Below are 13,559 nucleotides of genomic sequence, written 5' to 3' on the forward strand. Positions count from 1 at the left end.
GTCAAGCTTAATTGTCATTATTGCAATATATTAAAATTCAATATTTTTTCACTAAATGCGTAATATGTTTGCTTTTACCATATCGTTTTATTTCAGTTAGTCCCATCAGAAGTTGACTTATTATTTTATGTAGTTTTGTTTTTATGGTATTCATTTATGTTCTTTTTAATATTGGAATAATAGTAATATTGAGCTGTTTAAATAGTTTTATACATGAGATGTGTACTGGAACTGAAAGCTACATTCGTTGTCACATTATTTTTACTGGTTGCTTGTGCTCTTTTAACAACAAAAGAACTAATAGTAAATGCAGCACAAAACATTTTTATACAGTATATTATTGAAATAAATAAATCTATATAAATTTGGCCTTATTTTATTAAATTGACCCATATTCATGTAGAATAATGCAGGGATAGGACTAGAGACCTTAAAAGGCGCTGTGCCTTAACTGTTGCATCCACTGATACCCCTCATAAGAATTTAGCTCTTAATATTTAATAATATTCATTTTAGGTTTTTGTTTTTAGACTTTTTATAGGTGTGAGAGACCAGAATCATCACCTTTACGACAAGGGTGTTGGCAGTCCAGCCACCGTTTTCCCAGTTAGGCTATCAACGACTAGGTAATTTCAGCCCCACCTCCATCAATCTCTAAATCCAAACCTAATCACACTCTCGGTCACTCGTAAATGCATTACCAATGGAGTATTTGACATTCCACCATCAACCCTCTCACACTGCACATTCACACTAATAAATACTTATTTAGAAATCGTGAGATGCGGTCTGGTGTGATGTAGGTTTCAGAAAAACATTTTCTTATGTGCCAACATTTCGATCTTTATTGAGATCATCTTCAGGGCCTGGGATTTACAAACATTGTTTACATATAACAATTACATTTTGGATGTAGAAAAGTGAATTTATACAATGCAAAATATATTTTTTTTAATATTCAATCAAAGTATTTCTACTCACTCAGTGTTTTTCTTCTATGTAATTGTGCCATTCTTGCGTGTCGTGTCGAGAGTGCCAGTGAGATTTTGCTATTTTATGTATATATACGTTGGATTTTGAAGGGGTGGGGAAGGATGGTCGGTATGGAAAAGACATTTTTGTATAAGACGTCGGCTTCTTTGAGGTGAAAAGAGCCGACGAAGGGAAAAAATGTGTTGGTAATGGTTCGGTCAGATTATCCTTTCAGGATTATATAGAAAGGGATAAATAGGAAAAGGAAAGCTAAATTGTTGGGAAATTAGACTATGTGAAAAATATTTGATGTGTGGAATGTAATATGATGATATAGGTATGTTATCTGTATTGAATTTGATTAATGATATTGGCGTAGCTGCGACTGAGTTTACATGTATCTGTTCTGTAATTGATGCTGTGTTTATCTCTGTTGATATAAACCATTTCTAAGAAATTACGTTTATGTTTGTTTTGTTCTGTGTGTAATACTTTTGGATTTTTGAAGTCGAAATTGTGTTGGTGTTCAAGATGGTGGGTAGCGAGTGCTGTAGGATTTTGCTTAGGTTTTTTGCAATCATAGATATGTTGCTTTACTCTCTTGTCCAGATATTGGGATGTAAGACCGATGTAAGTTGCCGGACAGTTTAAACAGTTGATCTTGTAGATTACGTCAGATTTATTTGTTATTGGTGTGGGATCTTTAATTTTGGAAAAAAGTGTTTGAATTGTTTTATAATTTTTGAAAGCTATTTTGAAGTTATCGGACGAGAGAAATGTGTTTAATTTATGTGATAGGCCTTGAATAAATGGCATGGAAATGTATGCTGGTTTGTTTGTATTTGATAGACTTAATGTAGTATTATTAGTAATAGTGGATGGTGTTAGTGTTGAGTTGTAGTTGTTGATTATTCTGTTAATTATGTGTTTAGGGTAGAGATTGTTATGGAGGATCTGTTTGTATATCTTTATGTTCTTGTGGTGAAATGATTCATGGCTCAGGGTAATCATTCTGTGAAGTAACCCTTTGGCCGTGTTTATTATTGTATGAAGAGGATGGTGAGATGTAAAGTTGAGGTAGCGATCTGTGTTTCTTGGTTTTTGATACCAATCTGTGATTAATGTGCCATCTGGTTGTTTTTTTACGAGTGTATCTAAAAATGGTATTTTTTTTGTTGTTTTCGATTTCATGTGTAAATGCGTGGGTGAAAGCTATTAAATGTATCTAATGTAGTTTGAATGTGATCTGTGTGAACAGCTGCCAATATATAATCTACGTATTTAGTGAGGAAGGGTAATGTGAAAGGAAGTTGTGGTATGTCTGTATTTAGTAGATGTGTCATAATTATGTCTGCCAGTATTGGGCCTAGGTTGCTCCTCATGGCTACACCAATAGTTGTTTGTAAAATTGATTGTCGTATGTAAAATATCCGTTAACACAGCAGTGTCGGATCATTGTAATGAACGTGTTCTTTGATAGAGTTGTATGTGGTGTTATGTTGGGCCATTTATCTTTAATAATGTTCAGTGTTGTATCTATTGGGATGTTGGTAAACAGTGAAGAAACATCTAGGGATATGAGAGAGTAGTGTGAGGCATCTCACGATTTCTAAATAAATATTGATTAACGGTCACTAATCACCACACATTTCTACTAATAAATACATTCAGTGCCAATAAACACAAAGTGAGATATTGAAGTATTATTTACAGTAAAACAGCTTTATTCCCTCTAAAAATTGGAACAGGAGACCCAAATACTCGCAGTGGTGCTCAATCACAATTCTCATATTGGGTGGCATTCCTACATGCTGTCTAATGACACTCTTATATTAAGTAGGACGAGCAACCTTTCTCTACAAGCCAGACACGGCAATGGCACAGATGTAAGTGTCCATATGTGAACTTGACATGACCTATTCTTAATCGGGTGAGGATGAGCCCCTATTCTACAAGTCACATGCTTTTGATACGTGAGAACTTCTGTGCATTTAGCTTTCATTTAATCATGTTTTTTAATGCATTTTTAGCGACAGAGGGCCAGACCTGATGCCCTTCAGTTAATAATTTGTAATATTAACCCCTACGATTTGGTAGCAGCATCACACAATTTTACTGCTGTAGAATACTGATCTCAATTATTTAAAAAGAAAAACTAAGTTAACATAAAAACATTTTATTTTAAATAAAAGGACCTTCTATTAAGTAATTTCTTCTTTGCGTTTTCTAATTTATTTGTTGAGTACATTGTCCCCAGGCGTGCAACTGAAGATCTCTCTGTCGATCTGAGATTTGTTGAAAATTGATGCTTTGTAGTTTTTAATTTTGATATCCGTCCTTTTCTCTCTCGTTTCAGTTGTCTTCCTTGAGAATTTGTTTTTGCCTCATCTTTCTCAATGAAAATAATAGGGCTCACAGAGCTTTTAAAGGGTTTAAAATTTATCCAGTCCTCTTCATCTGTCGTGCCAATAATATTTTTAGTGTTCCGATCAATACTATGATTATCACCGTCATGTAGATAGTCATGTTTATTGTCAATGTCAGTGTCTGAAAATGCCAACTCACTATCTGATGAGCCATTAATAATGTTAGCAACCTGTTTGTTTAAATTCAATATGTGCTTATTATGAGATATAACAGATATGTCAGAAGAATATCCTCCGTGTTCAGGTGAACTACAGGATGTCAAAATATCCAAAATATTTTTTGCCTGAGATATAGGTTCATCATTTGAATTCCTTAAAAATTGCAAAATTCCCTCATTTTCAAAGTTCAATTTGATTCCTTTTTCAATACTATTAAAAGTATTCTTAATTGTTGTTGAAGAAGACTCATTAGATGAAGAATAACAGCTTGTTGATATAATTCCTTGTTTTTTATCGATATACAGTTCTCCTGAGTAAATTAAACTTGAATCATCATCATCGTCAATTTTAGAATTTTTGCAATATAGATCAACTTCAAGATCACTATCTGTTTTGTATATTATTCCAGATATAGAACTCCTTGTGTTTTTAACATTAACCCTGCTGTAGGTCCTCATTGGTTTAGCATGTTTAACCATGTTGTCTGTGAAGAGATTTTCTTCTGCAGTATTTGTATTGAGATGTTTTTTGTTATAATTTTCATCAGAAATCGCATATTTAGTTGGGTCGTAAATAGACTCATGCGACAAAAATTCATCCTCTTCGGAGACACCGGATGAAGTAGACTTAATTTTTAACTGTGAAAGCCGCCGTTGCACTTCATCACAATGATCCATTTGTCTAATGGCCAATGGATTGCTGTCATAAGATTCTGGTGTAAACATAAATGTATCAATGGTGCTGTTCGAATCAGAATTTCGGCTGTACAGCTTAGTCATATGTCTGATATTAGCATCTGAATCATCAACACCAACTTTGTCATCCTTTTTATTCCTTTTTTTGCAACTGGAAAGTTTTCCTTTTTTACTACTTTTCTTTAATTTGTTTTCCTCTTTTATGAGTTCTCTGAGCTTTTTCCTAAAAACAAGTATATTAAAACAGCATGATGAATGGTTTTGACAAGTGTTAAATCATGTTTGATATTTAAAAAAAATGTTATATGGGAAAACAAATTTATAATCATATTACTAAAAATAAAAATTAAAACATTAGCACTTATCTTTTACAATTATAAATACCTGTTAATTTTTCCGCAAACATTTGGTACATTTAAATGATTGTAAACCTTTCCTTGGATTTGTTCGTTGGTTAAAAATGAATAATTATGGCGATAATAACTGACGATTTTGTCATACTGTATCGCTAACTCCTTGGTTTTCTTTTTAAAGAAAAAATTGTAACACTCCTCTTTGCTGCCCCACAATTTTGTATTCAGCGACAGTAAAACTGAAAAATCAAATATTTCTTAATGATTTAATGTAATTATCATAATGATGTTAAAATTATTGAACAGCAAATTTTTAATTTAAGATGTGTTGTGGTATCAGCGGTGTATCAGGGTTTTTGTCAGTCAGCTAGTTCTCAGGGAATTCATTCATTAACACAATAACATTGCTAAATTGGAATTTAATTAGTTCGGTGTACACAAATTCGTTTTCATTAGGAAATTTAGAAAATTGCACCATATTTTGCACCATGGTTTTGAAAAGTGTTAAATCATATTTGACCGTTAAGCATTTTTTGACCTGCCGTAGGTAAAGCAGTAAAGTGTTAAGCATCTTTTTACCTACGGCAGGTCGAAAAAATGCACTTTGTACAATAAAAATACACATTAATTCACAATTCATAAAGATTTATAAGAAAGAAGTTTTTTGACATAAAAACCACATTGTGAAAACAAACCTTTTTAATAGATGCAGAGTATAAAGAATAATCTATTACTCTGCATTAATAGATGCAGAGTATGGGTGTAGATATGGATAGATTAAAAAATAAAAATATTTGTCAAATGAGGGGTTAAAGTGTTTCTTTGCATATTAAAGGAAGACATTAAAATGGTAATAAAGTGCTTAAAATCGTAAATATTAAAAAAATGTAAATAAATATCAAAATTATATATTAACAAGTATAACTTTTTAATTGGTAGAAGCTATAAAATTTGACTAGGTTTAATTAGTGCACCAAGGCAATTATACAAAAATGCCAAAATTGTATGCAACGTCATAAACGTGACCAATGATATAAATTTTGGTGTTCTCATCACATGGGCCCTAATAAACAGCTGTTTTCGATTTTTGAAAAGTTGAAAAATAATGGGTCAACCTTAATCAAAAATTCGAGTTCGTTGCAATGCTTTGCACCAAGCATTCTATGGGCTAATTACTAGATTTTATTTAGGAAAAAAGCTGGAAAATATTAATTAATTTATTACAATTACTTAAATTGTTGATTTTCGTTTATTGGACAATAAAGCTTTACATCTCTCTAAAAAAATCGTTCCTTCCAATTGAAACCATTAAAATAAAGAATTGCAGATAATTTTTTAAACAACTCTTAAGTCTTACCCATTTTGACGTTGACGAAACGTAAATGAAAGTATTATTTAACCACAATGTCTTGATTCGGGTCGATTAGTGTCTCAAGCCAAAGCCGAAATTTCGAACTTTTATAGAACTTTGAAGCCTAAACAAAAGCAAGCCTAAGACGAGATGACTAAATACAAGACGTCCAAAGTTTATGAATAAACGGACAGATAAACGTTCCATTAATAAAAACTATTTTCATTTATTCTTTATGTGTGGAAGACAAAACGATTTTTTTCGGACGTTTCTGTTTGATTTTTAAATTATGCATTATTTTAGCCAAGGCTTAGCAATCCTGGCCCAAAAGGCAAATCTGGCGTTTAGTGAATAAAAGTATCAACGAGGACAATCTTAAACTCGAATGAAATAACAATTTTTTAAAGTTGTGATGGTCCTCAGTGTTTTAGTATTGCTAAAGGCGGATTCTGTCGATAACTTTGGCTAATGAAATTTCTTCCATCTAAGATCACCCAATCTGTAAAGAGAACTACTTATTTTCCAAAATGAAAACTGAAGCCTTTCCCTTTTATGAGCTGAACTGAGCAGAGGTTTAGGAACAAGATGTTTGTTACTGAAAGTATGTCCTAGGGTTCCAGTCTTTCATTTCTACTGGAAATGGAAATATTCCTGGCTTTCTTTGATTACTAATTCATGTCTAGTGACGATTGTGGAAGCGTATTTCTGAATGTACCTGTCTCTTTTGTCTCCAGATTAAAGTCGACATCTTCTGAAGACGCCCTGTTTCCTGAAGAGTTTAAAAATCCGGCCTATAGTCGAATTTACATGGGCCTTCGAACTAGCAGAAGTCATTTTCCACTGTTTTTTCTTCTTTCTGGAAATAACTAGCTTGTCTCCTGCTGCGAGTACTTTGAATATAGCTTCCGGATTCTGCAGTGACCAGTCAACAGACCTAATGTCATTCATTCTAGACCTAACACGTCCTAGGTTTAGTTCTGCCGTTAGTTTCTGAGATGGTGCTTTATTTTGTCACACACACCTCTGTCCTGAAATATATTCCCATTGATGACTTATTTTTAACCCATTGTCCGATCGATCTACATTTTGGATCAGGGCCAATCAGCAGGGACATGCCGGGTCATCCATTAGGCCAGAACGTGCAAAGTATCGCGATGCTTCTGACCTGTGAAGGGCAAGTTGAATGAAGAAGCTATACATCCACTTCCCTATTGATCTAATGTTTAAGAATCGAACCTTTGTCCCTTTACCATTGTCCATTTTGTATGATTCTTCTTACCGCAGCCGTAAGAAGGAAGTACATTGAATTCCTTATATACGTGATAGGGATTAATGCGACTGACAATTCCAATTCATTATTTGTTGCGGCCAATATCTGCACAGGCTTGTTTCTGCTGTTCCGAGTCATATATCTCCAGAATCTCCAGTGTCCAGTCAGCAATCGTACTATCATTCTAGTCCTGACGGGTCCTAGGTTTAGTAGTTTCTGCGATGGTCCATTGGTGAACTCTATCGCATGCCTCTATCCTAAACAATCTCGTTCGAGGACTTATTCTTAACCTATTATCTGATGGGTGCATTTTTGGTAATTTGGTATGTCGCAAAAGGCTCGTAGGGCATGTTTTTTACGTATTAGCAAAAATTTATAGCATTATTTATGCTAAAAATTTATTTTACCCAAAAAACCCAAAAAAAATCGAAAATTTTTTTATTGTCCTTTTAGATGTAAAAGGCTCGTAGGACACGTTTTTTAACGTATTTTTGAAGAAAAACTAAAAAAAAAACCAAAAAATTGAAAAAAAATTGTATTCTTTTTCGATGTAAAACGTAGGCACGTTTTTTTACGTATTTTTCATGAAAAACGAAAAAAAATGTTATTGCCCTTTTGATGTAAAAGGCTCGTAGGACACGTATTTTTACGTATTTTTAAAGAAAACGCAAAAACCCCCCAAAAATTGAAAAATTTTTTATTGTCTTTTTCGATGTAAAAGGCTCGTAGGAAAAATTATTCTTTCGATTTCAAAGGCTCGTAGGACACATACTTTTCAAAAAAAAATTTACTGTCTTTTCCGATGTCCAAGGCTCGTAGAACATGTATTTTTACGTATTTTGCAAGAAAAACGCAAAAAAAATCCCAAAAAAATCTAAAAAAACTTTTATAGTCCTTTTCGATATAAAAGGCTCGTAGGACATGTATTTTTACGTATTTTGCAAGAAAAACGCAAAAAAAACAAAAAAAATAGAAAAAAACTTTTAGTCTTTTTGGATGTAAAAGGCTCGTAGGCACCTTTTTTTAAATGTATTTTTCGAGAAAAACAAAAAACCCAAAAAATAAAAAAAAAATTGTTTTTTTCGATGTCAAATGCTGGTAGGACTCGTATTTTTCAAGAAAAACGCAAAAAATCGAAAAAAATTGTATTGTCTTTTTCGATGTCAAAGACAGACACGTATTTTTCAAGAAAAACGCAAAAAAAAAATCGAAAAAATGTTTATTGTCTATTTCGACGTCAAAGGCTCGTAGGACACGTATTTTTCAAGAAAAACGAAAAAAAAAATTATTGTCTTATTTGATGTAAAAGGCTAGTAGTAGGGTTTTTTTTTTTTTTGAAAAACGAAAATCCAAAAAATCTATGGTTAGGGATGGATGCTGTTGCAGTCAGCCCAACGGGCCATAGGAATAGGCCAGGAGTTGGCCAGGATCCGGCTAGAAATTAGCCAGGAGGAGCCAAAGTCAAAGAGGAGCATGCCAGGATTTGTTGAGAAATTCGCCCAAAGGAGCCGAAGTCGGCCAAGAGTTGGCCCGGAGCAGGCCAGGATTTGGCAAGAAGTTCACCAGGAGGAACCGAACAGTCGTCAAGAAGACGACAGCAAGAAATTCGCCCAAAGGAGCCGAAGTCGGCCAAGAGTTGGCCCAGAGTAGGCCACGATCTGGCAAGAAGTTCGCCATGGTCATGTTTCTACTATGAATACTGAAGTTTAAAAATGAGGTTAAATATTTAGAAGTTCTCTTTGGCATAAACTCAATCTAGAACTTATCTAAAAATCTGTCTTTTCTAATTTTGTACAATGTTGTAGAGTCAAATCACTACAATATTTTTTCATATTATTCTCAATTATAAAAAGCCATGGCTTGTGAGAGGAATAGAACCCAGAACATCTAGCATACAACTATGTGTCAGACACTCACAACTCATCTACCAAGGTTCACTGTTTTCTATTAGTACCATTACTAAAGCTAGATGATTTTGAAACAAAAAATATCAATAATCATACAAGACTGGTGCAACAATCTTCAGTTTATTTGTTAGGACCTTGTCCAACTGTTCCACTTTGGTTTCTCAGCAGTGGTTCCTGTAAATGTTATCATTGTAAAAGTAAATGCTTCTTACAGCCTGGTATTGTTAACTTTTCAGTTCGACAAAGCCTTTTTTATTATTATCTCTTATAAGGAGCACAGCAGATAATATACCAGCGACTATCTATGAGAAAAAATGTATCAATTTTTGTTTGTAAAATTAAAACATGATACCTTACAAAAACAATAGATAGCGAAAAGACAATTTCGACTATAACGTTTAAAGCTTGATTATCTCTGAATTTATCCAGAAATTCTTCATCTGATTCAGTACCATTATATGGGCTTACTTCTGGCATGTTTTCAGACTGTTAATACAAATTGAAAAATTATTTAAACAAATTGATATAAATAGCCAATTTGATAGACCTTATTAAGAAATGATTTGGACGATTCTATTTGCAACAACAAAAGCCAGGATGCAGACACTGTCAGCGAAGCTTGACCATAAATGAATGTCATAACTGTAAACTAGAATGCAAATAATATATTAATAATTTAGAGAGTTATAAATCTGTTAAGACAAAAATTGTGAAAAATTGACATACCACTTTTGAACTCCAGATCCTATGCCCATAAATGCCATACATACCATGTAAAGAGACAATTATTAGTATTATACCGACTATGCCAATACCCCAATAAAACTCTGACTGGCTTGTATTATAGGATAGAATGTTAATCCATAGTTTTAAATTAAATGCTTTCAGCACTGATGTTGCAGTGAAAAGAAACCCATTTATCTAAAAAATAAAAACTAATTTAATGTAGACAATGGTACCGATTGGTAAGTAGTAAGTTGGTAAAGTAGACATTATTTCTCTAAATAACGGATATCAACAACTTGACTACATGTTGTCTTAAGCTAAATCAGGATGAGGCAACCCAGTGAAATCTCACAATTTAAAAGCAAGTTTAGCATTATTGGATCATTCTTGGATTATTTATTTATTTTAATTTATTTAAGATGAAAAAGGGCATGTGCCCCATTTAGAATATACAAAAAAAAACATGTTAAAAATATTACAAATAACATAAAAAATCAGTACATATTATGTGTGGTGATTAGTGACCATTAACCGATAATTATTCACAAATCATGAGATGCGATCTGGTGTGATGTAGGTTTCAGAAAAACATTTTCTCTCAACTCTCAACACGGCACGCAAGAATGGCACAATTACACAGAAGACAAACGCTTTGAGCCCTGAAGATGATCTCAATAAAGATCAAAACATTGGCATGATAAAGAAAATGTTTTTCTGAAACCTACATCACACCAGACCGCATCTCACGATTTCTGAATAAGTATATATTATATTACATTAAAAATAATGAAGCAAGCCATATATTATAAAATGTAATATAAAACTTTGAAAACTAAAATATAAGGGGAAGAGGAAAGAAGAGAAAGAGAAGAAAATAAATTAAATAAAAAAGAAAGAGGAAAAAATGTCTGTTGTATTAAGTGCAAAGTTATTCTTTGAACCCTGAATAGTTCATCCAGAAGAGAATTCCGGACTATCTTCCTGGGCCATTAAGAAGGAAAGATTAATGGTTTGTGATGAGAAAGGAGGCTCAGTAGACAGTCTTTTTGAGTTGATCTTGAATAAGAGTAATGCCGCCAATAAGGGGCTGAGGAATTGGTGAATATTTTGAAAACAAAATAATACTCCATTTTGTAATAATTTTTCACAGGAATCCCCAATAATGAATTGTTAAGATGTGATATATGACCAATGCGTGTAATGTGGTGCAATAACGTTAAGCCGGTGATTTGACTGATAATACGACTGATTAAAAAGGGAGTTGTGGGGAAGAGCAAATGTGGAAAAGTGAAAGAAAGTGCCTATGGCAATATCATAAGGTGAAAGAAGACCAAAGTATTTTTTTTTTTTTTTTTACAAATTGGCGAACCTGAGGCAGCCAGGAATGTTTTTCAGGTGATGATTACCTGATGTTTGTCAGCTTACAAGTTGGGTTCCGGGGGCTAACAACAGCTTCGTGTCAGCCCCCAACACAATCAGTTCCTAAATCCAAACCCATTCACTCTTAAATACATTCTTTCTTACTCATCCTACTCCCATCCATACTCCCTAACCATTGTAAGTTTGTGGAAACTTTTGCTTTTATTTCAAATTATGTATAACTTGCTAAAAAGATAAATTAATATACTTTATATAATAAAAATGAAATGTCTAGAATTATCCCTCCACACCAAATTGATCACACTGTGGTGGATTACTCGATAATCCTCCATCAGCCTTTAAACCTATTGTATAACTAGCCTAATTGAGAGTTGATGGGTTACTCAATATACCACCATTAGCCCTCTCACATATAATGCTAGAGCATTAACAATGACCATATTGCGCTGATCGGTTGAAGCGCCGAACACATCGAGAATTGATAGGACCATGGCACTTGGCAGTCTCTCTTAGATATTTCCTGAGGTCTGAAGTTGTTCTTGATCTGAAGAAATTTGCGGACTTGGATTCATCGCTTTCTCAACCTACAATTTTTGTTGACTTTGCATCATACTTTTTTTTTCAACGCCAGTGAGCCTTTTTGTTGTTTTTTTATTAATAAATGTGTTTGGTTATTTATTTCTTATTTGAAAATAATGTGCTGAAGCTGTTCTTTGTTGTTGTTCTTTTCTTTATATTTTAATTAAAGTCCTTTTTTTTATACAATTGTAATCCAATCTTTATTGTTTTAATTCCTTTGCCACTATTTTTCGGATGGGGAAAGATCCACGAGAATTAGGCCTTAATTTTGTTTGGTTTGTCAGTAACATGACATAGTCTGTCATACACACTATACTTTCACGCCAATAAATACATTCATCCTCAATACAAGCTAAGGATACAAAACTATCAATAATATATATAGTTTTAAAAAAAAGGAGGGTGTGGCACTCTTCAATAGCATTAAATTCTGGTCAAAATATAAGTGTAAACCTGTTTTCAAAGTAGTTTCAATGTGGGTAAAACTATCTTCCCTGAAAAAAATTACAAGATGTTATATTAGATGAAAAATTTCTCCACTGTATATCAATTTAGTGATATTATGTGAAGGATTTTCTTACAGACTTAAAATGAATAGCCAATAATGCTGCCTTGTTTAATGTTTTATAATTGCTTTAAAATTATTTGCTACACTTAAAGATAGCCTGCTTCAAATATATTTCGTGTCACTCTCTTCTCTGGGAGAAATTGCATGATTTAAATTAATCACAAAGGTACTTTACACACATATTTCTCTTTGAAGATAAGAATACCATTTGACAAATAATATAGTATCACAATAAGATATAATATTAAAAACAGTGCCAAGTTTAACAAAAATGTATGCCACAATAGTGTTTCCCTCTACTGGAAAAAAAAAAAATTGTCACCCTCTTTTGACCGTATCTTTATAATTGATTTGTTACCATTTGAGGTATATAGAATGTTGACTAACAAGAAATTAAAATTAGGTGCAGCAGAACTCAATATCAACTGACCAGGAAAAACGGTATAACTATTGCCAACGATAAACGGATACATCTAGTGTTTCTAGTCCGATATCTCAACTGGGTAACCCAAATTGCACCGAAAGAAAACCACATCTGCAACAGTCCTGTAAAAGGAGCAGTCAAAAACCTATTTCTGGGTGAGGCGAGTCTTTTTTATTTCTATTTACAAATATGATCTTAATTCATGAAGGTACCTAATCTATAATCTGGATATGGGTTGGTATATTTATACCATTTCTTCATGGACTGTTTTCTTTCTAAAAAACAGACACAGATAAGTATACAAAACCCCTAAAAAAAGAGGAAATGTAACAAAAGTAATACCTATCTCTTCTTCAATGTACTCACGCTCCCAAGTAACTCTTGTAGTTTTCTTAAACATTATTTTATTTACAATTTAAAAAAAAAAGACACCAAAAATCTTTAAATCAAAAATTTTTAATCAAGAGTTAAAAACTTTTAATATAAAGTGGAAAATACAGTTGTGAATGATTACAAATGTTCTATATTAGATTTTTCCATGTGTTTTCCCTCTCTTTCTTGTACAGTGTTATGTTGTACTTTTCATTTTTTTTTAAACGTTTCATTTTCTGTATTCCAAAAAGTGAAAGTTATGTGTTTAATTGGACCTAATATATTTCTGTAACTTGGCAACTCAAAACAGTTCAAAAGGTCGATTAAATAAACAAAACATTCAAACAATTTTAAATACTGTTTGTTCTCAAACATTA

At 32.8% G+C, this 13,559-nt stretch overlaps 1 protein-coding gene across 5 annotated transcripts; it reads right to left on the minus strand.

Annotated features, from left to right (window-relative positions):
• Positions 1-2,741: 2,741 nt before the first annotated feature.
• On the minus strand, positions 2,742-13,460 carry LOC106661532. Of its 5 annotated transcripts, XM_024228465.1 has the most exons (9): positions 13,153-13,460; positions 13,023-13,085; positions 12,817-12,932; positions 9,860-10,054; positions 9,681-9,782; positions 9,491-9,619; positions 9,230-9,435; positions 4,637-4,844; positions 2,742-4,475 (listed from the first exon to the last, which is right to left on the minus strand). In XM_024228465.1, exon 9 carries the CDS (start codon positions 4,334-4,336, stop codon positions 3,149-3,151), a length of 1,188 nt encoding a protein of 395 aa, XP_024084233.1. In that variant the 5' UTR covers positions 4,337-4,475; positions 4,637-4,844; positions 9,230-9,435; positions 9,491-9,619; positions 9,681-9,782; positions 9,860-10,054; positions 12,817-12,932; positions 13,023-13,085; positions 13,153-13,460; the 3' UTR covers positions 2,742-3,148. The 5 variants fall into 5 exon arrangements, with proteins under 5 accessions (XP_024084233.1, XP_024084234.1, XP_024084230.1 ...); XM_024228466.1 differs by lacking the exon at positions 12,817-12,932; XM_014384997.2 differs by lacking the exon at positions 2,742-4,475 and having other exon boundaries at positions 4,636-4,844; positions 13,153-13,323.
• Between the last annotated feature and the right edge of the window lie 99 nt (positions 13,461-13,559).

Source organism: Cimex lectularius, unplaced genomic scaffold (genome assembly GCF_000648675.2).
Source record: "Cimex lectularius strain Harlan isolate CLEC.00 unplaced genomic scaffold, Clec_2.1 scaffold17, whole genome shotgun sequence".
Classification (NCBI taxonomy): Eukaryota; Metazoa; Arthropoda; class Insecta; order Hemiptera; family Cimicidae; genus Cimex; species Cimex lectularius.